General features: G+C 43.0%; 1 protein-coding gene across 2 annotated transcripts in view; it reads right to left on the reverse strand.

Annotated features, from left to right (window-relative positions):
* The window catches only part of GRAP2 (GRB2 related adaptor protein 2), a 39,781-nt gene extending 15,238 nt beyond the window's left edge, over window positions 1-24,543 (reverse strand). Inside the window, exons 1-3 of one of the 2 annotated variants that reach the window (XM_034776119.1) lie at window positions 24,474-24,543; window positions 24,323-24,394; window positions 2,619-2,721 (exon numbers count right to left, since the gene is read on the reverse strand). In XM_034776119.1, the coding sequence (XP_034632010.1) occupies window positions 2,619-2,696 (78 nt within the window). In that variant the 5' untranslated portion in view covers window positions 2,697-2,721; window positions 24,323-24,394; window positions 24,474-24,543. Of the gene's footprint in view, window positions 1-2,618; window positions 2,722-24,322 lie in introns of both variants that reach the window. The other variant, XM_034776110.1, reaches the window with a different exon arrangement.
* Window positions 24,544-26,047: the final 1,504 nt, after the last annotated feature.

A 26,047-nucleotide genomic window follows, 5' to 3' on the forward strand; every position in this document is an offset into this window, starting at 1 on the left:
ATACGGAGGAATTAGAGGGACTGCTTGTTAGTTTTATCTGTATTCCTGGATAAATGTCCAGGAGGCTGGGAAACGTATGCTGCACAGCTCTAATGCCTTCGTTATGGAGGAGTTCGCTATGAAGGACTTAGTGGGGGTTTAAGGAGTTCTGTGTGTTGTTTTTAATAGTTTGCCCTGGCGTGTCCCAATTTGACAAGAGATGAAAAAGCTCTGAAAAACTCTGCTATGTAGGAATGTGTGTGTTTGTGATTCACTGTGTGTTACTGGGTATCATTGCATGTGCTAGAATTAGGGGGCTGAATCTTCAGCTGTGCAGAGCTCACACCAGGGCAGTTGAAGGGAGGAGGCAAAGTTGGTTCAAAGCTAGTTTTCTGCCTCCCTAGATCCTGGAGGTTGCAGGGGGCCAGCCTCAGCAGTAATGCAAACTGGAGTAGCCTCAGGGCTACGCCTACTATCGCTATTAGGGTCATTCCACTGATCAAGGATTGCTGGACTGAATTATGCTCTGCCTCTACCCCATTGTGCCCCTGACATGGCCCGAAGACGGAGGTGAGGGAACAGGTGGCATATAGCTACCTGTGTTGCCAGCGGCTATGATTTTATTGCAAGCTTTGTGGTATATGGTGTTTTTTTTTTTAAATTCCAGTTCCAGGAGGCAAGTGAATCCATGAGAATCTCAGCTTTCATTTTTTTTAAAAGGAAGTTTCTAGCCCTTATGGTTGAAAAGCTTGAAGTATGACCCCTAGGGGCTCAGGAAACAGAAGGCAAAAAAAAAAAAAAAAAAAAAAGTTTCCAAAATATGTAATTATAAAAAAAGGGTTAAGCCTTGTTTTGAAACATTCGGGGTTGACAGTACTGAGACCTCTGGGACTCATTCTCCACTACCTTGCCCCTTGTGTAGCCCTTACACCCATGCACAGGGAGGGAATGGGCAGCTGAGGATTTCTGAATGGGTAGCTGAGGATTCCCCGGCTTATTGCCAGTTGATTCCCCTGTACAGTGGGCCTGATTTGAGGTCCCTTTGTGCTGCTCCAAGCAAACCAAATGGGATACAACTCTTTTCTCCTCTATGGCTCAACGCCTACACAGGGTATGACTGCATATCAGCAACCCTTGCTCCCCTCCTGCCTGGAGACTGCTCTGCTAGCAGCTAGGTTTCCGGCACAATCCACCTGCAAGCTCTTGGTGCGCAGAGGGCAGGTCCCCATGTCAGTCTCTCACAGCAGGGGTGGTGGGGAGGTGGATTTCCTCCTGTCACTGCTGGTTCAGGGCCTCACACTTCCTGTTCATTTAATCTCCACATCAATACTGTTTACCTTATCTCCTTCACCAATCAGTTAAGATAAACCCCAGCAGGTTGCACAGACCGGGTAGGGAGGACAGCTGGGGGTATGTGTATGTGTGCGTGCGTGTGATGCTACACGCTTCGATTTGTCAGATCTTTGACTCTTGGCTGCTAGGGAGTTGCGTTGCCTCAAAGAGAAAGAGATCTAATGAGAGGACAATCTCTGGCTTTCTCGTTGTGAATTCCCAGTGACAATAAACAAGTGAGTAGAGAGATACAGTCAACCCAGTGCAGAGGTGGAGGCAGCAGGGGCATGGGGACGGAGTTTGAGCTGAGGAAGCATCAGGAGTGCTGTGTAGGGCAAGTGCTCAACCATCCTAAAGGGGAGAAGGGGGATTTGTCTATAGCACCTCTCATGTCACTCTGGAAAGGTCTTTGACCTTGGTGGGTTTTGGATTGAGCCACGTTTGCCCTAAGTCCCAAGAACAGATGGCAGGGAAGGTAAAGTGAAAAATGGGGGTCTGGACCTAAGGAAAGCTGAGAGGGGAGAATTAATAGATTATAATTAATTGGAATAACAGGGGGTGCTGCAGGCCAAGACAGAGGTGCCCGGGCCATCACTACTCAACAATGCTCCTTTTGGCCAATTAAGGGGTATAGTCAGTGAGTGCCAATGTGAGTCATGTTCAGGCATCTTCAGCTGTAGCAGAGTGACTATGATGCACGGTGTTTGAGGAATTGGGTAAAAAATATTATGTGGGGTTGTGTGGATTCATCCTCATTGCTGATAACAAGAACAATTCTACCATAACAAACACAAAGATTAAATAGTCTGTGTTTCACATTCTATATGTCTGACGTTTGCCCGCCACTTCTTCCTACTCCCGCTCTAGCATTCCTCTGCTTCTTCATTTCTGAAGGGGGTGTTGTGTATTATACTAGCTCAGGGGTTCTCAAAATTTTTCATACTTTTTCATACAGAAATTATCTTGTGGATACTTCCCCTCCATTAGCAATTATATAATATTCCTGTGGCAACTACAGTAATTCCTTACAGGGAACAGTAATATCAGGAAAGTCACTTAATGTACTTTAGCCATCTTCTATAGCAATCTAACAGCTGGAAATAAGGAGGATGGCAAGCACTTTGTGACTAGCCAGTTCTCCATGAACCTCCAGCAAGCCATCCATGGAACACTGGTGGCGTCTGGACCACAGTCTGTGAACATCTAGGATGGCCTATGTTATGGAGGGAGGCACTGGTGCAGTGGGATCTGGCAGGAGTCACATGGTTAAACAGTCCTCCTTTGGTGGGGCCTCGGGCTGCACTTACCTTCAGTATGTCCCCGGTACGGAAACTCAGTTCATCCTCTCCAGAAGCATTGAAATCAAATTTGGCAATGGCTTCCATACTGTGCCTTGGTGACAGGGCAAAGCTGGAAGAGATACAAGTATGTCAATGTCTGGGAGGAGCTGTGACCTCTGAATCTAGCTCATAGAAGGGGTTGTTATCTCCTCTTGCTAAGGACACTGTGAACTATTCATTGGGTCTGTGATCTCTTCTCACTCAGGGTACCAGGGGCATTGAGACCAGCCTGTTGGTTAATCTGTAATAGTCCCTTGCTAGGGGCAGTTGGCCTGTATCCAATGTTGTGATCTCTTGCTCAGGCCCACAAACCATTATTGGATTGAATGAAGTTACCAGCTGGGAACGACCCCATTAACTTGCATAGCTGATGGGCATCGGAACTAGACTCAGATTAGTGGTTCACTTTTCATCAAGAGGGCTCAAAACATACCAATGCAGACGCTGTTTCCCACAGGCCATTGTCTCCACCCAATAATCTAATGATGAAAATGTGCACCCCACGCCCAAGCAGGCTGATAATAGGGATGACCTCAGTGTAAGTGATAACAGTGTTGTTCTGTTAACTATTTCCTGTGATGTAAGTGACCCCCTCACCCAGCAGAAGAAGGCACTCATCCTCCACAGTGGCCTACTTATTATCCTTGTGAGAGATACAAACTATGGGCAAAAGGAGGATCTTACAATAAAAAAAATATTTTTTGGACGGTGAGCACCATGTTGAAGAATGAAAGAAAGACCTTCCTCTACAAAAGCTTTTCGGCATGGATAGCCTTGATTTCCAGTGAGGGAAAGAACTTGTGTACAGAGAGGTTGTACTCCCTGTTTTGGAGGTGGCAGAAAACCAAATTGTAGTACTTACTGCTTAAGCCACATGAGTACGACATATGTGTCCAAAGAGTCCAGATTTCTGGAGCCTGAATTCACATCTTACATGTGTTTAGTGGCGGTGAAAGGTACCACACCATCATCAACAGCTCTGCAAACCAAAGTCTTCCTTTTTGTAGCATGGGAAGTAGCGGTGCAAGCTTCACTTAATCAACGCTTCTTGCTAACGTAACTGAGATGTGGGCTGGAAGGACCATTTTTAGGATCCAAAGGAATGCTCGGTTCCCATGGCTCACTGAATCTCTGACCTGCCTGCTGAGGCTGCCAATGGCAGAGTAGGAAGTGGCTCAATTAGTGTCAATTGCATTAGTGTTTTTTATGCTGTAGGTACATGTCCTGCCAGAAACCAGGGGGAGATAATCCTGGAAGTGCATTCACAAAGGCCACCAAACAGCTCTCATATGGGAATAACTTTCAGCACTTCTAACCCAGGCTGGACTGCAATCATGACCTGGAAGTTAAAGGCTCCATAGCCCATCTTCACTCCCCCAAGGCATCCAGTCTGTACATGCAGGGAAGCCTCTCCAACTTGCTTTACCTGAAAAGCTATTATCCAGAGGACCTCAGAAAAAAAACCTCACCAACAGTTTCTCTAGAGAAACTTTAGTTTATTGAGCTGCCTTTCCTAGCAGAACTGAGAAAGACCAAAAAGTGTTAGCTCTGAACAAGACCCAGAATTATGCAAGAAAAATGTCATGTTTAAAATTGATGGGCCACTAGAGATTGATTTTGAGAATTGTCTTCTCCCAGTCCCAGGTCCTCACACCGATCTGCCATTGCACCTCAATGCTGAGCTACAATTGTCCCATGCTATTCTTGGGTCCCCAATATAGCTCTGCTCATGCAACTCAGCCTTGACCTGCAGCACCCCTTGCTATTTTAGCCACTGGAGTTCCTTATCTTCAGCCTGTAATGTCACACAGCTGCATGTGGTGACGATGATTGGTAGGTCACAAGGGAAGGATTAGGATTTCAAATGGGGGAGCAGCAGGTTAACCATTGTGTGAACCATAAAAACAAAGATTTTGTTTTCATGTAAACATCCCTTATTAATAATGATTACTTAGAATGATGGGGAGAGAACTAAAGAAAATGCTAGCAACCAAAGAAGAGTTGCTTTAGTACGGCATGTTTTTCAGTGTTTTACCTTGAGGCACTGGGCTGCTCTATAAAGATCACAGACGGCCGGGTGAATACATCCTCAAACTCCTAAGTGCAGAGCAATAATCTCAGTTTGAGACAACCAGTTAAAAATAACAACCTCTTGGAATACAAAGCCTTGCTTTGATTTTTGCCCTTTGGTGGAATTAGAGATCTCAGTGATTCTTTCTATGAAGAGGGAGAGTGTTCATTTCATTTTTCAACTACCAGACAGTTAAATGTGATATTTGACACCTCCCTCCCCCCCCCCCCCAAAAAAAGAGCAGTGTTGGGGAAATAGTTAAAGGCTCATCTCTCACTTATTTTCAATTCCAGCAATTCCAACCTTGGGCAGTGACCGAGACACAGACACCTCTTCAAACAATCTAACAGATGGATTAAATGTATTTTTCATTGCCAGAGGCTGGATTTAGGAGTGACTCAAATACCATACACAGTGTTGGCTAGGTTGATAAATCAATACTGCAGTAATACCATGGCCTTAAACTCTTTCCCCACCAACTACTAAAGCACCACTGGTCAATAATCCTGTCTTTGAACCCCAGCCTAGCATTTTTCAGCACCTGAACTTCAAACCAGCCCTGCATCTCTGATCCTATTCCTCCCTTCTCTTGTATCTCCAGTTTCCTTATACTGTTCAGGTCAGTGCTGGGCTTTTTAAGAAAGCTTTTCCACTAGGTGCTCATTCTTCCTCTCTACATGTGTATGACTTCCATCAGCACCTGTGTGACAGAGAGATGTTTGATTTTTTGTCATTACTTACATTTCTCAGGCATCGTTTCTCCTAAAGAATATCAGAACACTTTACAGACTGTGAGCCAAATTCTGCCTTCAGTTACACAGCACAACTCCATTAGCTATAGTGGAACTGAAGGTAGAATTTAGTTCTGTATATACTGTATTGGGTGAAAATCACCCCAGTACAGAGGGCAAGCTCAAGGCCTATGCATCACTTAGTCCCACTAAGGCCTCTGACTGCTAGAAGCTGGGACTGGATGACAGGGGATGGATTGCTTGACGATTGCCCTGTTTTGTTCATTCCCTTTGAAGCATCTGACATTGGCTGCTGTCAGAAGACAGGATACTGGTCTAGATGGACCATTGATCTGACCCAGTGTGGCCGTTCTTATGTTTGCTTAACTCCTATTTAAGGCATGAATGTGAATTATCTAGTGCTGGCTTTCTGCAGAGACATGAATTTTACTTTTAGTGATCACCCCCTATATCACTGAACTGCCGACGCATCTAGGCTAGAATGCAGGTGCCATTCTGTGCTATCAATGCTACACCAGAGTGAAAGGAGGGGAAGTGAAAACTAACTTCACCATTTGAAACTACACAGGACATATTTTAGGTCAGTAGAATACGTAATTCCGTGAGTTGGAATTCAGCCAGGACACTGAGGTTAACACCTCCACATTTATGAAACGTGACAGGGGCTATTTAATGACCACAAGTGATCAGATGATAAATCTCATCTCATCTGAAATACAGCACTCCAATAATAGAACATCCCTCCTAACCCCTTGCTGGGGTGTTGGCTCGGTAGTAATGACTCAAGAGGAAGAACACCACCTACTAAGACACCAACACCACTGTCTGCATCACTGGGGTTTTCTATGGCAGCCTTTCATTTATTTATTGTCTAAGCTCAACTTTGTTTCCTTGAGTGTGATAAGATCACAGCATGGCATGGGCCATGGCTGCAAGCAGGGTGCATATTCAAAGATGACGACCTTAACAAGAACTTGATTTTCAAGCCTGTGACTTATATAAATCAGACCCACAGCTTCAACCAGTGAGCTTTCATCAATAGATGTGAAATGGCATGTTCTGCTCTGCCTTTTTGGGTACTGCAGGTGTCAGAGTTTAAAGTCAGAAGGGGCCACTAGATCATCTAGTCCAGTGGTATTCAGATAGGCTCGTGAGGTGCAAGTGGCTCTTTAATGGGTCTCCTGTGGCTCTTTGCAGCACATGATGTTACAATTATTAACCAATCAGGATGCTTTTACTATGTTATTAACCAATTAAGTTATCAATTTGCACTAAGTTATTAACTTATTGGCTGTGAGAACTATATATCTATATATAGATATAAAATGTTCATCTTTCTCTAGAATTAAGACAAAGACAGCTGTGATGGGAGTGTAATCCACATGGGGAAAGGGTTAACATCTCAGGACAAGGGTGGCAAACCCTAGAAGGGAGCCCTACAGTGAAGGAATTTCTAGGCAACCAGAGAGGAAAGCCGCTTCCGGTCTCTTTCCTGGTTGGGGGTTTGCCACCAGCGGCTCATTTTCATTTTTATTTATGGCGTAGAAAGCCATTTTGTTTTATGGCTAGACAATAAAGACATTTCAAAGCAGGACATTTCCATGGAAATTTCCATATATACACACATGTAAACAAAATATTTCCGGTCATACTATTTAAACATGACTAATATATAGTAAATGAATCAATGAATTCACACTATTGTGGCTCTTTTGGGTAATGTTGATTGCTAATTTGGCTCCTGAACCACTGAGGTCTGCATATCACTGATCTGGTCTGACCTCCTGTATTACAGGCCACCAACACAACCCACACACTAAACCCAACAACTAAAAAGAGAGCAAAATATTACAACCCATGGGACACTAGTCTATTATATGCGACAGACAGAGACTAAAAGTGTGAGGTGCACCAACGTTCAAAGCAGGGAAATGATTAAGTGAGATATACCTGGATAGTCCTGGCAAATGACCTGCATGCATATGCTGCAGTGGAAGGTGAAAATCCCCTAAGGTTACTGCCAATCTGACCTGGGGGGAAATTCCTTCCCGGTCCCACAGATGGCGATCAGTTAAACCTTGAGCATGTGAGCAAGAACCAGCCAGCCAAGCAGCTGAGAGGGAGGACACTTGGTGACACCTCAGAACCCTGCCCCCCTCTGCCCACGTGTAGGTTTGATGGTGAGTAGGGATGGAGTCCAATATTCAACATCTGTACAGGAATGAGAGGTGAACTGTATGAGTAGGGGCCAATTATCTAGAATGAGCAATGATATATACAGTCATTGTTGTCACCAGCTAAACCACATCCAAGAGGCACTGGGAAGTATTCTGTTCCAAAAATGCAAGCCTCTCACCAGTGCATTAATAGAACAGCTCCATTAACTGTCAGAGGTGCTAGTGCCTCCAGCCACTACAAGGCATGTTCATTACAAATGGATAAACACACAAACGTATTAAATACAGCAGTGGACTCTGGTCATATATATATATATGTGCACCAACCATTTCCTCTCATAATTTAAGGAAAGCCCAGTGTATTCCATCCAGTCGGGGTGGAGGCAGTACAAGTGCCTTCCATACCTAAAGGAGCAGCTCCCCTAGGTCAGGTCACTGAGAAGTGGTATATATGTGGTAAGTAGGGGGCAGTGGTGAGTGCATGAATTCACACTGTACACACCAGTCTATCCATCTCATACTGTGGAAGATCTCACCAGTGGCCATTTCTGTGCATCACCAATAGCTTAAGCCACCTTTTGGGGTGGTTCCATGTCTGCTGTCACCAGATTCTCTGTTCTAAGCTACATTAATTTTCCTGCCCTGTGAATGGCCTGAGATATTGAGAGAATACGTTACAAAATTGAGTGAGCTGTTTGCTCCATGTTTACTGCTGTAGGACCTAATGAGCGCCCCATTGAGAGACCTGCTGTGAGCAGTCACTCACCCCAGCTGTCTGGCAATGTAAAAAATTGTCTGGCTTCCTGTTAGCCAGCCAAAAGCACTCCATGGAAACGTCCTGCTTTCAAATGTCTTTATTGTTTAGCCATAAAACAAAATGGCTTTCTACACCATAAATAAAAATGAAAGTGACCCTGTGGTGGCAAACCCCCAACTAGGAGAGAAACAGGAAGCGGCTCTCCTCTCTGATCGCCTAGAGATTCCTTCACTGTAGGGCTCCCTTCTAGGGTTTGCCACCCTTGTCCTGAGATGTTAAACCTTTCCCCATGTGGATTACACTCCCATCACAGCTGTCCTGGTCTTAATTCTAGAAAGAGATGAACATTTAAAGGTCATGAAGACTATCCAGAGTTATAATTAAGGATAACAACCTTTTTTGGAAGGGATATTAAGCTGCATTCTTCTGGGATTAGCTAATTTGTACAGTGCCTTGCCTAATGGAGGTCCACAACTAGGGCTCCCAGGCACTATCACAATACAAATAAATAATAAATAAATAATAATAATGAAGACCAGGATGATACCTATTGTGGGGGACAGATTATCCCACAGCTGCCTACTGTGGGGTTCTTACATCTTCCTCTGAAGCGTCTGGTGCTGGCCACTGTTACAGACAAGATACTGGAGTAGATGGATTATGGGAGTGATTCCACCTGGAAAATCCTATGTTGAAAAAGTATGATTCAGATAAACACCCAAATAGATGCAAGTGTATCTGAATGATCCAAACTAACGGAGTATGCAAAAAGGGGGCTGGCAATCTCATAAGAACAGGCTTTCTCACAACATTTTCATCATCTCTTGCTTCTGGATGGGATGGCAATGTCAGGTGAAGAAGCTTTTTCATGGCATTTCAGCAGTTGCACTTTCTAGCCAGGGAGCACAGGAGCAATCACAAAAATGAAAGAATTTCTTTGACAGTGTGTAAAAAAAAAACAAAAACAAAAAAAAAAAAACCCCACACTTTTTCCAAACGCCAAATGGTTTTAGCTGATGTTCTGGGAAAGGTTAATTGGTTTGGTTCGGTTCTGGTTTTGTGTGCTTTTAAACTAAACTGGGTCACCCCATCCTTAATTAGCTAGCCTCAGGGAAGCAACATTGTCAAGAAATAGAGGAGGAAGGTAAGTGGAAATGAGGGGGATTCTCAGCTGTCATGTATTGTAGTGAATAATAATTCATCAGCAGTGGATGCTGGAGCATCAGGTTGCAAATCCACATAGAGCTGAAAGATATGAATGGAAGCTGTCCAGCTTCTCCTGATCTCCCATCTATTCCTGTCCCATGGTCAGATGTGTTCCACACATGGCAATTCATCCTCTTTCACAAATTCCCTTTCCAAGGACAGCTGGCTAGGCTGTCTGCATTAATGGACAATTATTTTTGCAGTCAGGAAGCAAGTGCACAGGGCAGGTGATGTTATTCAAACTCCTCTGCAGAACTCCACTGATACACTTCAGTCCAGGTCTGTGGCACCTCCTGCTATTTAGGTTCTTTCTGCCCCAAAAGCCCTGCCCCTCATTCTTCACCTGCAAGCACTCCTGCCCTAGGATTCTCAAACATCTCAGTCAATGCACCATGATTCTTAAGTACAAACATCCCCTGCTATTCTAATCCTGACCTATCACCATCACACTCATAATCCACATTCAGTTTGGCTGATATGACAAAGGCCTTGTCTATGCAAAACTTTGTTACCGGTATAACTATGCTGTTTAGGGGCATGGCATCCCTCCCCATACAGCAACAAGCTATAACTGTATAAGCACCTTTATATCAGTATAACTGCGTCCACAGCGAGGGGCGGGGGGAGGTTGTAGAACTTTAACTATACCAGTATAACTGTGGTACAACTTTTGTATGTAGACAAGGCCTTAATCCTTAACTGCAGAGCAATTTGCTATCCCAGTCGTGTGGCCCCTCCCCACTCCTCTGTTAATCCACCTTAAAAGATATCCCCTGCCGTTCCAATTGAAGACCATGTTGGTATGTTGGAGAGATTTTTGTTTTGCAATAATATGTTGCTATGTTCCTCTACTTTCATTTTTAAATGCAAGTAGAGGAACATATTTCAAACCATTGACAAACATGACAAGATGAAATATTTTTTCTCCATCCCTCTGATCCTGCCAAGTTCCTCTTCTACAGTTCCCTTCCCCTCACAGCAGATTACTGAGTTATTAGTGTTTCACTAGCAACTTTATCCATCCTAATCAGTTATGTCCTCCTCCTGCATTTGTAAGGTGATTACACTGAACTGTGCTCGTGACATCACAATTTATCACCTTGGCAGCAATTGTAAGATCACAAAAATGGAACCGTGGCAAAACTGAGTGGGGATCGGCTGAGGAGGAGGCAGCAACTAACTACAATGAAGAATGGGATGTTTTGGCCCATTTCTGCCTAATCCTTTAGTTCCCAACCATCCTTCTGTATTTCTGTTAGCTTTACTGAACTGCTCCGCTGCTGCCCAATAGTCCAGACACAAGCAAACATGTTGCACCAGCTGTGCTGCCTAATGCTTTGAACACACCCAGGCAAACCAGGCCTGCTGTGCCAGGTAATTCTCTACATAAATGATGAGTGAAATATACCCACCATGCCACCAAATCTTCCATCTCTGTCCTAATATTTAGCTGACTACAATGCAATATCAATGCCAGACAGGTCAGCTTGGTGCAGCACTGGGATCTGTGGCTTCTGGAGTATGAGCTCTGCTCAGAAATCCTAATGATTTTTTACAGGTTCATATTCTACATTCAAGCAAGACTGATTTAAAAAAAAACAAAACCCTCATCTTTAGCTGGTATAGCTCTGTTGAAGTCTATGGGCTATGCTGAGTTACACCAGCTGAAGATCTGGCCCTGTGGTTTTAAAATACTCTTTCATTTACTGCTCAAAATCTGAAAAATATCTGCAGCATATGGGTGGAAGGGGAGAGGGAGGTGATGCTGCTGACAAGGAAGGAAGCCCCCCCCCCCCCTTTTATAGGCCTCTTATAAAGTCCCAGAGCCTGGTGCAAAAGGTGCCCCGTGCTTGCAATGAAAGATAAACATGAACGAATACCAGTGACAGACTCATATATCCAAGCAATGATGATGATAGTTGATCCTGTCACTGCAGTATTCCCTGATATCAATTTGAACTGCAGATAAGCTAAGCGGGGGCGGCATGGCCATCAGTACAAAATTAAAATGTGCTGCACGGGCGGCTGATTTTCTTCCCTGCTGTTGCAGGAGAGAGACCGAGTGAGAGACAGTTTTCTTTGGTGATCTGAACCCAAGCCTAGCGCACTCAAGCAAACATTCCATTCCAGGATTGAAATTATCCCTGATGAGTGCCCTGTGATTCATTGGACTTTGTTGATCCTCCATATGAAGCAAGGGAAGGGTGATGTCTTCCTCCTTTTCCTCTCCCCCCACCCTGCTTCTCCCCTTTAATCATGATAAATATATTTTAACTCGCTTGATTAAGTCAGCCAGACAATGCGCCCCTAATCTGCAGTGATCAGGGCTCTGGAATTGCAATAGCGAACATGCTGTCTCTCTATCAGACAGAGCAATAAGGGGTTGCTAATGCAGCCCCCATTAACAACTTCATACAGAATGAATTTTTCCTAACTGCTCCTAAAGAGCAGGCACTTGAGGAATACTGTCTGATATGAACATATTCTGAATGATCTCTTTCTGCAAAATTGACATGCTCCCCTCACAACCCCCCCACATAAATACATAAAGTATGAAAAATGTAGCCACTTCCTTGTACTCTAGAGACTTTTTGATCTCATCATAACTTATCTAGTTAACTGCCTCTCAAATTTTCTCATGGTTCTTTGTAAGTTTTAGTACAGTCTGGTATGTATTTTAATGCAAGTCAGTGTTAGCTGAATACCAATCATGTGCTTCAGTGCGTGAATGTGCACGCATTTGTACTTGTGCTGTGCACACATGTAAATCTGCTTTTGTATGTATGGTGTTTGCACTTAGATAGTGTGCATTTAGGCCACGAGTGTGGAAATAAACTGCGTATATCTCGGAGTACATATGGATATGTGTAAGGAAATACTGTATAAGTGCATGAATGTATGACTGAGATTGCTTTCATATGTATACACGTCATGCATATATGGGTTTGCATACATGTGTATATACTCTAAGGGCCATAGCCTCTGCTCTGACTGATTTGTGGCACAAGGCTGAAATATGGGGATGAAAGGTGTCATTTGGTCATCTTTGCACTCTGTAGATCAGTGGTGGGCAACCTGCGGGCCACATGCAGCCCATCAGGGTAATCCGCTGGCAGGCTGCCAGACAGTTTGTTTACATTTGCACAGCCGCCTGCAGCTCCTAGTGGCTGCAGTTCGCTGTTCCCGGCCAATGGGAGCTGTGGGAAGTGGCGGCCAGCACATCCTTGCAGAGCTGTGGGCGAGAGCTAGGAGCCACTGGGGGTTGCAGGCGGCCATTCAAATTTAAACAAACAGTCTGGTGGCCCACAAGCGGATTACCCTGATGGGCCGCCTGCGGCCCGCTGGCTGCAGGTTGCCCACCATTGCTGTAGATCCTGGGGCTAATTAGCACAAATCAGGTCTCCAGAGTACATTTGAGCCCAATGTACATTTAGACCAGCCCCAGGGCTGCTCTAAAACAGCAGCTCCAAATGGCCATTCTGGCAACCAGTGACCAGCTGGACATAGAAGCATTCTTCCTGTGCTCCCTATATCAGAGGCTGGAATGGAGGGTGTCAAAGATGATGCTACACCTCACAAGGATTCCCCAATCCAGAGGAAATCCTTCAGGGGCCAGAAGCACTAACATTAGAGCTTCTTTCTGCTGCTGGTGTGGTGTAATGGCCAGAGTAGGACTCAGGATCTGGCCCGATGGGCCAGATTTTCAAAAGATATAATTGGGTCCAGATTGTAAAAAGAGCTCAGCTCCTCTTTAGGCACTTAAATATGGGACAGATTTTCAAAAGTGTTCAATACCCAGTACTTGCCATTGTGACACTCGTGGATAAAGATCTCAGCATGCTACACTCTTCTGAAAATATAGCCACTTATTCTGGTGCTGAGAACTGAGCTCTTTTGAAAATTCTGGCCTATATGTCTGTACCTGCATATGCACTGAATGTGTGCATGGATGGTATCCTTACTGTGTCTGTGCATGTGTCTCTATTTTATAACTAATAATAATATCTGTAATTAGGAATGCTAAAATAAGGATAATCATCTCTTATGTTTTCAAAGCATAAGTTGATCTCCATGAGGGTCAGGAAAGAATTCCTGTCACCATCTACAACTGACTGGGTACAAAATAGAATTTCATTTCTCTCTGAAATTTCAGGTACTGGACCATACACAAAATACAATACTGGGCATTATAAACCAATTGTCTGATCTGGCAAGACAAATTCTGTATTTCTATTGCAGCATGATATATAGGAATGCATGAGTATGACATGTCTGAACAATGTAGTATGAAAGTCTGCTAATATAGACAGGCACGTGCCTGCAGAATATCAGTAAGTTAACTGCTATTTTCCTTACTTTTGCATAAGATTCAGTTTGGCAACATAGACAACTGTGAAAAACCTGTAACTCTGCAACTAAAATTACAGTCTGTGCCAGGAGATATAATTTTGCACAAAGTGGAAGCACAGTTAACACAATAAGGAAATGTAGCATTCCTTTATCCTTTTAACTGTAGTTCTATTTTTGCATTAAATTGCCTCGGATTGTACAAGCTGTGGTTTATTACTGCATAGTTTTCTCTTTTTCTTTCACCTTTTTTCCTTATATTTTATTCTTTCTTCTTTAATCTTTAACATAAGTTAAACTAAGATTAAATACCACAACCTAGGTCAATACAAAGTTAAGTATGAGAATTTAGCACAAGTATAGGAAATCCCATAATTAAGATTCATAATAGCAATCTTAACTTGGCAACATTGTACATACGAGGCCAATTTCTGCTCTCAGTGACATTTGTTCTGAGACCTGAATTTGATCCACTCTGTATACAAAAGAGCACATTGAACTGCAAAAACAGCAACTAAAACTGCTACTATAGATATGTGCCAAGTGGTAGAATTAATGTTGCTGTGGGAACCTTAATTTATGAACGTTCTGACTTTTATATTTACATTCTGAACCTCAGTGTTCCATTAACACTGCTTTTTGTCTGAAGGCTTGATTCTCATTTAAGTATAGGCCCTGTTACGACGCCAGAGTGGTGTAACAGGGCCATATGTTGAAATTAGAATCAGGCCCTGTGAGAGTATTTTTGCATGTGTGAATGCTTGTGCAGGATTTTTAAAGTAATTAATTACAATAATGGATTTTTTTTTAAATTAAAGGTGCAGCTCCAAGAAGGAATCCAGTTTCTTTTGGACCAGAAGGTAAACGTGGATTCTTTCTTGTTACTATTCTTGTGGTTTGTCCACACACAGAAATTACACTAATTTAACTAAAGGCATGGCAATGATTTAGGCAACTTTTCTACTCTTGAAAATTAATTTGGATTAAGGGAGAGTGTGAATTTAAAGAGCAATAAGAGTGTTCACATGTGGAGTTAATCTGGAATCATTCCATATATGAATAAATCCTTAAACCAGGTCAACTTCTGAATAGAGACAGGCCTTGGAGATTCCATGATTCCCATTCCCACAGTGTGAGCAGTGATGTTGCAACCAGACAGCAAGTGTGAAAAATCAGGACGGGGGTGAGGGGTGGGGTAATAGGCTTCTATATAAGAAAAAGCCTCAAATATCGGGACTGTCCCTATAAAATCGGAACATCTGGTCACCCTAGTTGCAACCATCACAGCAGCCAGTTTAACTGAAGCCTTGTCTGCAACACCCTGCATAACATACAAATATAATTGCTAATTTACCCTATCTGTGAGAAAGCAATCAATTGCTGCTCTGTACCAGGGAACCACAAGGTCTCCAGTCCTATTTAATAGAATGCATGTGGCAAAAGAGGGAACTCTGCTTAAAGGGTGTGAATGAGTCATTTGACATTTCAGGTTGACTGAAGTCATTCCACTACATTTATTTCTGATCTTGATGTGCTACCACATTTGCTCGTTAAACAGAATGGGAAGAAAAAGATTGAAATTATCTGTTACAGAATACGTATGCAAGACACATAGGAGATACCAACTAAGGCATGACTTGATGCATGTGTGAGAATGTGAGCTTGCAAGTGCATCTGTTTGTGTGATAGTGCCAGTGCGTGACTTTGATGTTGCCTCTGGGTGTGCGAGCAACTGTTCTGTTATGCATGCGTGTCTGAGCATGAGTGTGCATCTGTAAATTTGCTTATAAATCAACTTCACAAGTAATTATGAGCCAAAGTGTTGCATACGTGTAAGCACAGGTCTGAGAGTTTGCATATGAATTGCCCTGTGTGTGCATGAGCATGGGCAGTTGTGTTCTGTGCATGCACATGGAGGACAGTGAATGTATGTATGTGTGTGTATTAACATGGTCAGGAATACAGGCATTATGGCCTGATCCTCCAAGGTGTTTAGGCATCTAACTCCCATTGAAATCTGGTCCCAGCTGAACATTCAATGGGAATCTATTTAAAGACCCTTGAGGAAAGGATAAAGGCCAATTTTTTTCCAAATCTGACCTAAATTTAGACTCCTACATTCATAGTTAGACTCCTAAAACAAAGTGGCTTGATTTCCCGAGGTGCTGACCCCCTGCAGCTCACACTGATGTCCACTGGAGCTGTGGGCATTCAACACCTTTGAAAAATCAAGGTCACTTTTATCCAGGTGCCTAAATATGGGTTTAGGAACCTAACTTTAGGCCCCCAGGTTTGAAATTCTGGTAAAAAAATTGAATGTGTACCAATTTTAAAAAGTAATAGATAAGGTGGAGATAAAGACTTTGTTGAAATGCTGCATAGGAAATAATTTCAAAGGGTGGAGGAGGTGAGTGGAAAAAGATACTTATTTGAGTCTAATCAAGGATATGTCACAAGAAGAGAAGGAAAATATTATTGGGAAGAATAACTCCTCAATGGAAGTCCATGGACTCATTCTCCAAGAGATTAGATCGCAAACAGATCGGGCAGGGCAAGGGTGGTGAGAATTGGACAGAACCCTGGCATCCTGCCTCAGGCTAGAAACAGCCACATCAATTTTTGCACAGAGTTTAGAATGTATTTGTGCCGGCAGCAATGGTTGCAGGGACACTGGAATAGACTTGCAGCATGCTGTATGGGCAAAGGTCACTGTCAAGATAGACATTGTTATTTTTAAAATCTCCTGGTAACTAATATCTCTGGTTGTTAAGACTTAAATATCGTTAAAAGTCTTACTGTTCCCCCCCCCCCCAACAATCCTGCAGTTTATTTAATCTGCATTTCATTAAAACAGCTCAGTGAACTAGCCGGGTCGTCTCTACTCTGGCTATAATCATTTTTGCCCAATGCTGTTGTTTGGGTTCACAGTGCTGCAGGGGGATATTTAAATCCAAAAATAAAATGGTTTTAATTGAAATTAAAATATACATTCATGCCATTCCTTCTGATATTAAGTTTCATATTCTCCACTTTCCCCACATCTAAACATTGGGCTTAATTTAAGATGACTGCATCCTATTAAATAAAGCTGGTAAAAGGGCACATTCAGCTCAGGTTCAGAAAGTCTAAAAATTATATTCTTTTATTTATTTGCGTGGCAGCAAGAAACATTAATTCATTGTTAATGCAGACCAGCCAACAAGACTATGCTTGTATTGGCTTTAGTGGAACGAGATGTAAATCCAATTCCAATAGGTTATCACAATTAGAGAAACACACAGCCATATTAATAAATCCAACAGGCACATAAAGGCCTTAAAGCAGTGGGAACTCTGCATTTCCATCATGCTGGTGATTAAACCGGTGGAGTCTCCCCAGAGGGGAACTCCACACAGCCACGTGCACCTTGCATGAGAACGCACAGGCAACACTTAGGGGGCAAAAATGGGTGTGTTGGGGGAAAATGACCAACAGAGACACCCATAGAACAAATCCACAAGGACAAAGAATCACGTCTGCTACCTTACCACATACTCAGCAATAGCCTGATGTGACCCAGCTGTATGCATGTCCTGAGCGTTAGTTCCTTTATGGGGTAAGGTTTCCATCCCCACAGCTCCCTCAGTCATATGAGCAAAACCCATTTATTCAGTCTTTGTCCACATGTTCACCATGTGTGACCTTAATTTTAGTCACTTGTGCATATGAATTGCAATATAGTTAGGTGATCATACACTAGTTCTCAAATAATGCAACAAAACATCATACATTTTTTTATCACTTATGCGTAGCATCTTCTACTACTTTGTGTTTGCCAGAATCCCCTCCGAACAACCCTCCCAAACAAAAACATTAAAAACAAAGCAAATCATGGAATTAACCGGACATTTGCAGCCCATCACACTATTGATTCTACTTTCGTGGTCTATCCCTATCCCCTCCCCTGTGTTAGTCTTGTCTATTTAGACAGCAAGCTCTTCGGGACAGGGACTGTCCACTACTCTATGGGGCTAGCTCAATGGAGCAATGACACTTCACAACAGCTGAAGATTTGCCCCTGTGTTTGCTCAGTGTCGAGCACACTGGAGCCCCATTCTTGATCAGTCCATAGACGCTGCTGTAATAAAAATAATAAATTAAAAAAATAGAGTCCCTGAAAGTTATTTATATATAAGATGATCAATAAATGAGGCAAGTGTTCTTTTCAGTGTGCACCTTATGAGATGCACTTTACAAGGCTGTAAAACACTGGTATGATGTTATAAATAAATAAATAAATAAATGGAGATATCCTATCTCCTAGAACTGGAAGGGACCTTGAAAGGTCATCGAGTCCAGCCCCCTGCCTTCACTAGCAGGACCAACTACTGATTATGCCCCAGATCCCTAAGTGGCCCCCTCAAAGATTGAACTCACAACCCTGGGTTTAGCAGGCCAATGCTCAAACCACTAGCCTTCAATGACACAATTACATGCTATTATACAGCATATGAACAAGAGGCTAAAGTTCTCGTTACTATTCCCTGACGTTTGAATGCCTAATACTCTTTTCATATAACATTTTTTTTTTTAAATAGAATTTTTTACGAGTTTTTGAAAGAAAAAGGAAAATCCAGTATGGGAAACTATTTGACTTCACACCACCAGATGGCCCTATCTCATCTAGTTTACAAAGTCTGCAGGAAGGAGCCTCAGGAGCTGCAAACTTTAGAAGCTGAACAGCCTGTACCTTTCAAGATGCATCGCAAATGTGGTAAGGTCTCTGCAGCAGGATAGCTGCCAGTGACTCTCTGAAGAAGAGCGCTGTGTAAGCTCAAAAGTTCGTCTTTTACCAACAGAAGTTGGTCCAATAAAAGATATTATCTCACTCACCTTGTCTCACTAATATCGTGGGACCATCACAACTACAACAACACCGCAAACAAGTGGCTCTCTGAACAGACTAGCAGTGAGTCTTAGAAATGCTGCTAGGGTGAAATTCACCCTTCTGCAGTGAATGAGCACAAGGGCTATGGGCCATTTAAGTGACATTTCAACCCTCAAAATAGGGTTTAGTGGTACTTCAGTGGCAAATAGAACTTATGTTGGTTTCTGACACCAGAATGAATTTCATCCAAAGGCAATAAATCTAAAAGCATATACAGTATTGTACTTCTGCATTCTAGAAGAAAAAAATAACCTCTTACTGTACATTGGTCTCAATTCTCCTATTTTCTAATGCCATTTCTTCCACCCTCACCTAATCTATCTGCCACAAAATATGGAAAGGTGCAATGGTCAATTTCAATATCATGTATAACATGCTATAAGTGATTATATTGCAGGCATTTTTTAAAATCTGAAGCTATTTCAAATTAGTTTTTATAAACAATCTGTGCAGCATATATCAAAGCCAAAAGCTCTAAAAGCACTGACTCTGGGTACCATATTTCTGAGTTGCTCCACCTGAGACAACTTGGACTTTGCCCAAGTGTTGAGCACCACCATTCCAGATGGTCAGTGTGAACTGCAGGTGCTCAGACCTTCTGAAAATCAGCCCAAAGTGTTTAAGGCTGGTCACCAAAACGTGAGATACCCCAAATTAGTGGCCAATTTTGAAAATGTGGGCTCAGCTGTTGTTCACACTGAGTGAGAAAACATCCTTGTAAAAATCCCCTTCTGCCTCAAATCTAAAGAAACCATTTTAAATAAAAATCCAGAGGCGAGTGGGTTGATATAGCAATAATAAATAAAGTAATAATAATAGAAAAATCCCCTTTCATCCTGACAGATCCCAAAGCGTTTTTACAAATTATGGATTAAATTCAGGCCCTACATATTTTTGTGGCACTGATGGGCTGCAAACTTAGGAAAAATGTCCACACAAATGCTGCCTGTCAGCCCTACATGGAATAGTACCCTCCCAATACCTCTTATGCAAGATTATTCCTGCTAAAAGTAATCTGACCAAGATGTAGGGCAGCTGAGACAGGCAGCATACATGCTACAACATGTTGGCCATGTCCCCTGACCACTACCTCCACCTCAAAACACCCGCTCTGAGGCTGCAAGTGACTGGCAGACCATTAGTTGCATCCTGCATGCGAACTCTTTTCCCCTCTGTGCACATATCATTTTACCTGGGGTGGAACACAGCAGCTCTTTAGCAGCACACAGCAGAAGTAACAAATGCCCATATAAAACTAAAATTTAGATTCCCAGAATGTAATTATTTAAATTGAAATCTGTCCAGGAAAACGGATTAACACTTTAATTCTTATGTACAGGGCTAAGGGATATTTGATAATAATAGTATCAGAGGGGTAGCCATGTTAGTCTGAATCTGTAAAAAGCAACAGAGGGTCCTGTGGCACTTTTGAGACTAACAGAAGTATTGGGAGCATAAGCTTTTCGTGGGTAAGAACCTCACTTCTTCAGATGCAAGTGAGGTTGCACTTGCATCTGAAGAAGTGAGGTTCTTACCCACGAAAGCTTATGCTCCCAATACTTCTGTTAGTCTCAAAGGTGCCACAGGACCCTCTGTTGCTTTTGATAATAATAGGGTGACCTTCAGTTCTATCCCTCATTTGAAGGAAAGATGCTTGGGCAATCAGTCCAGTAGTGACTTGGAGGAAAATGTGCCGACTACACGAAGTCATTAACACCATTTCCTGAAGTGCTGGGTTTCCTTGGATCTTTCCTCATTCAAGGACTGACCAGATCTTACCTGATGAACTCACAATGTACCTAAAAGAGCTAAAACGTTGGTTACCACTATGGTACCTCTCCAAATGTCCCCATAAGTCTTGGGAAAGTGCATAAAACTATAAAAGCTCTTCAACAGTGTGGAGACAGAGGGAATCCTCCAGCTCAAAATGGCTTCTCTAGTGATTATTATTAGGCTTAGCAGAATTTGATTTTTATTTTTTTCTAATTTTGACAATTTTAAATACCCCCCCCCCCATTTTTATTTTTACAGTTATGGGAGGTAGGGTTGGGGCAGTGCTGACAGCAGGGCTGCAGGGGGTTCATTGTGCGGCCAAGAGGCCCAAGACACTGGGGCGCAAGGTGTGGGGGAGACACATCTATATAGCCCTAAGAGAGTGAAACCAGGTTTTCAGTTTGGACTTTAGGCATTATGGTCATTTCCTCTCATCACATAACATTTCTTAGAGTTAACCTTCATAGGTCAATACCCTCATAATTTTGCCATTCTTAACAAACCTGTTCCTCGGAAGTTAACTGCCTCTAGTTAGACAGTAGTTACGTGGTGCACAGCATGGGCCTCTACTCTGCAGAATAATTAAAAAAAAAAAAGTTTATCCCCCTTCCCCCCCAAAATCAGACTCTTTCAAAATCATTCTCTCTCACTCATTTATTTTTAACATCCTTCTAGAAACAGTGTTTACAGTGACTCTGCTTCAGAGACAAGGAGCTGGGCTAGAGCCATAACAAAAATATGCATCCCGCTCCCAGCTACCCATCTGCTGTAATGAGAACACAGCAATAACTGTACCAGAACAGACGATGGTCCATCTAGCCCGATAACCTATCTCCATCAGTGACCAAAGTCAGAAATATTTGAAGAAGGCATCAAACACTGGAATGTTCCTCGAGCTATATCATGGGGGATCAGTTTATGCCCTGAATTATGAGGGGAATAGCCCTTGTGATGTTTAACCTAGCTACTGTCACTGCAGATTCTATCTGTATTTGTATGTATGCCTAATACATTTTTAAAAAAATATTTGAAATGAAAGTTCCAATATAAAATGTAAAATAAGGCAGTATTGTCTAGTTGTTAAAGAACAAGATCAGGAGTCAAGCTACTGCGTTCTCTTCTCAGCCTGGCTACCGCGTGTCCTTAGACAAGCCATTTCACTGCTGTGTGCCTCAGTTTCCTCATCTGTCAAATGGGGGTATTAATATTTACCCACCTTTGTAAAGCACTTGGAGATTTTAGAATAAAAAGCATACACAGTGAGTACAAAAGGTTATTATAATATAGCCTCCACTGGAACTAAGGGGTAACGGTAATGGAAATGAACGCTTACTAGGACTGACGAAAAATTAAGTTGAATGAGCAAAGAAGTCTCCTTTCTATAGCTCTCAAGTGTGCTGCAAAATTAAAGATTCTGAAAGAAAGCATGGGATTTGTGGGGCTGCACAAAAATTGATTGGACTGTGTCTGCGGCCATGCACGATCCTCCAGTCAGGCAAATGAGGATGATTATATGCTTCATACCATTTTAATCAGCTGAAAGTGGGCTGCCAAGTTAGGTTTCTTTTAAACCACAAACAAGGCCTGGAGGGAAGGAAAAATGGGAGAGGAGGACTGTAGTCTTAACACAGTTAAAAAAAATCCCAAATATCTGGAAGGATCAAAAGTAGCTAATACTACTATGTGAATGGCAACACATTAGCCACAGTAACCCAAACAGTGCCAAATTTCCAGTGACTATGTACATCAGAGATGGAATATGAGGGTAGATAAGGGAAATCAATATTTGGACATGAATCACACACATCTAAACCAGCAGAAAAATTCAAGGATAGGAGCATTATACAGGAAAGAAATGGGAAGAAGGGATGGAGAATTATTTTCATTCTGCCCAGAAATAACAATACAGTCAGAAGACACTGCCTCCAGCTAAAAGTGTAACAAAACAAGACAAAGCAGCTGGCTGGGGGAAAAGACATTCTCACTGTCTGAAAAGAGAGAAGCAATAAAACAGCAAGATGGACAACTGAGATGAGCAGCTGAGGCACTGGCTACTGGGAGATATTCAAAACTTTGAATTGGCAGAGCGAGGGACAATTTTTATCTTGCATAGGAACATCCCTCAAACTGAATCATTTTAAGGATTAGAGGGCATCTAGATAAAATACTATTCGATTTAGAGGGGCTATAGTCCACCTAGCCTTCCCGTCCAAATCTTTCCTGTTCTGCTACTTACACAAATGATAGTAACACATAGTTGTATGGAGGGTTGTTTTAGCTCTGTTGGTGCCAGGGTATTAGAGAGACATGGTGGGTGAGGCAATATCTTTTATAGGACCAACTTCTGTTGGTGAGAGAGACAAGCTTTCAAGCTTACACAGACCTGAAGAAGAGCAAGAGAAGTTGGTCCAATAAAAGGTATTACCTCACCCACCTTGTCTCTCTAGTAACACACCTACCTAAATTCCCTTACCTGGTGTGATTGCCAAGGCTGGATTTAAGAAAGGTAGAAATGCAAATTAAAGTCAGTGTAAATGAAAACCTCAGGTCTGCGTTAGAGGGCCAGGGACGAGCTTTGCTTCCCTGGACCTACATTGAAATAATAAGGAACGTGCTTTCCCCACACCTAGCCCGTGATCCATTTCGTCTGTACCCCACACCATTCATTTACCAGCAACCTGGCCAGTAGGGAAATGTTCTTTTCCAGACAAATGTAAATAACAAAATTGTTCCCACCGTTGGTGCTGAAAGACGGTTTGGAATTTTTTTTTTTTAATTAATTTTTCTTCTGATGAGAGATGCTGGATTAAAGTTTGGATACTGAAGTCCTCCAGATGTTCCCAGAATGGGCATGCCACATGGGCAAAGCAGCGTGAACTTTTTCCTCATACACTACCATCACCATGTGCCTCAACCCTGCCCTGAAGGGACAGTGCCTCTTAATAAATACAGCATGTAGCAATTACAGCACTTTGAATCTCCAAAATGCTTTACAATTATTGACTAATTAATCAGGAACGAGAAGTTGGGGGGAATTTTAATGGCCCATTCACACCTTGGCTTCTTTGCGGAGATGGCCCTTATTGTCAATGATGATGGCGGTTCTGTTATGTAGGAGTTGGAGTTCCCCAGCTCATGTCACATAGGATATTACAAAGTATGGATGTTCTATTTGTGGGGGCAGTTCAGACAATAGTGCCAAAACTCTGGCTGCAGGGGGCATCTAGCTCATGGAGGGTCCTATCCCAGCTGGGATGCTCCAGTGGAGTATTTTGTAGAGAATAGCTGCTTTGGGCTGACTGAGAGTGCTATCAAGATAACTTTAAGCCCCTGGGGAATCTGAATGTTTTCCCTTTTATCACAGCCCTGACTGAAAGACAGTGAAGTTTTTTCCCCCTTCTGATTTAAGAGAAATCTCCTGCCCCTATTCTTCCAACACTCTCAACAAATACACACACCAGTTCTGGACACATTCCCATCCCTCCCCAAACTGGCAGGGTTAGAAGTTTGATGCAAGTGTGGCAGATGCGTAAACAAACTGAATCTTGGGCCTTACTGCTGGGGTGTCAGTTGCATAATGTTGCAAAGGGTCCCAGCCTCACTTGAACTGGCACCATTTGTTGTTAAAGAACTGAAAGCAAATGTTGTAATAGTCACATACCTTTGAGAGTAGGGAAGGCTGAGAAGGAGTCTTTGCTTTGCTTCTGTTTGTTATATTCCAGACTTGCAGAATCTAAGATGAAATAAAATGATATTGAACAGTCTGCACTTCATAAAGCCAGCCGGTTCTTGTCTTCAGATTAAGCGCTTACCAAGGGTCGATGCTTGTGGAGCCATTCAGGACCATACAACAAACCTTTCACCCCGTGCACCCTCCTCTCTTCACCATGAAGTTCAGCCAATCAGGTAGTCATGTGCAAACCACAAACCACGCAGGAACTAGCAGACACGACAGCTCACAGCCCTGGGCGTGGAGCTTAGCTAGCTTAGTATGGTTTTGTTTTCACTGCCAGTACTAAACTGATATCATAGGAGTTTTAGTGAATGCTACTGCAGTTCTGTGCTCTAGTTGCATTTAATGCATTCTCCTGTGCACCCCAAGACCTACTTACTGCTTTGGGTTTGAATTTAGGACTGACAGGTCCCGAGTCTCCTTTTTGAACCACGTGGGGCTATTAAAATTTAGCCTGATCACCTCTCATTCAAGTCAACAACATGGCAATGTGATAGCTACAGTGTCACCAACATTCTAATCTGTGGGTATGTCTACCACCAAAACTCCCCCTTTGACTTGATACCGTCGTGTGTGTGTGTGTGTGTGTGTGCGCGCCTCTGTTGAGAGAGTGAGAGAACTCACAGGCAGCTCTGAGGCAAGGGGGGCACACCACTGTGAGAGGGATAGGTGGGTGGAAAAGCAGCAGCACTATAGACCAAGATTTTAGCAACCTCTGAAATGAGTGTGACTTGGAATGTGTGTTTTGGCTGCGTGCAAGGGGGTGCAAAGCTCTCATTTCCCGTAAGTGGCGGTCTAGTTGGGAAAACACGTTAATTCATTTATCAATGCATCAGTTCAGGCACTGGGGGAGGGGTTATTGTGTTAACTTGGAGATCTGGAGGAGGGGATTGAGATCTGGAGGAGGGGATTGAGATCTGGAGGAGGCAGCAGTGGTGACGGTCCAAAGTTGGTGCTACGACCTCTCCGCACCTTTGAATTTCACTTTTGTTTAGACTCTGAAATGTTTATGGATTAAAAAAAGTATAAAAATTGTAAAACTAAAACCATAAAAAAGGCAGGGGGAAGCTTTCCTCTTGTATTAGGGAGACTTGAAAATCTACTGATTGCTGAAATTAAGGGGTGGAGCCTAGCAGAGGTTGAAGGTCTGTCAGTCAAATGTTCCCCTCCCCACCCCACCATTACAAAATGTGGCAGAGCTTTCCCTGCTCCTTTCAGCAGGATTCCCAGGGCTGGTAAGGCAGAGGAGTAGCTAGAATTCTGATTGGATGTGAAGGGGTGGGGCTTGGAAGGTGATTGACAGCTGCTTTGAATGCAAGATGAGGGGAGAACAGTGGGTACGAGCATTCTGATTGGAGGAGGACAGGGAGAGGCGGGCCTTTGCAGCTTATTGATGGCAGTTTGAATTTTAAGTGGGAAAATGATGCCTACCGGTCGCTACTGCTCAGTTTTCCTCAGGTAATGAAGGTGGGGTGCGAGCCCAGCAGTGTGAAGCCTCTGCTTGGGCCTGTGTGTGCCCACGAACCCTGCTGCCCTCAGCCAGTTAACCCCACTCGTTAATGAGAGCGGGGTGGGGCCTCTCCCTGTTTAAAGCTTGTCTTGCCCCTGCTGGGGCGTCTCCAGGGCCAGAGAGAGTCGCGTGCCGTGCCCTGT

This window comes from Trachemys scripta, chromosome 1, assembly GCF_013100865.1.
Source record: "Trachemys scripta elegans isolate TJP31775 chromosome 1, CAS_Tse_1.0, whole genome shotgun sequence".
Taxonomy (NCBI): Eukaryota; Metazoa; Chordata; order Testudines; family Emydidae; genus Trachemys; species Trachemys scripta.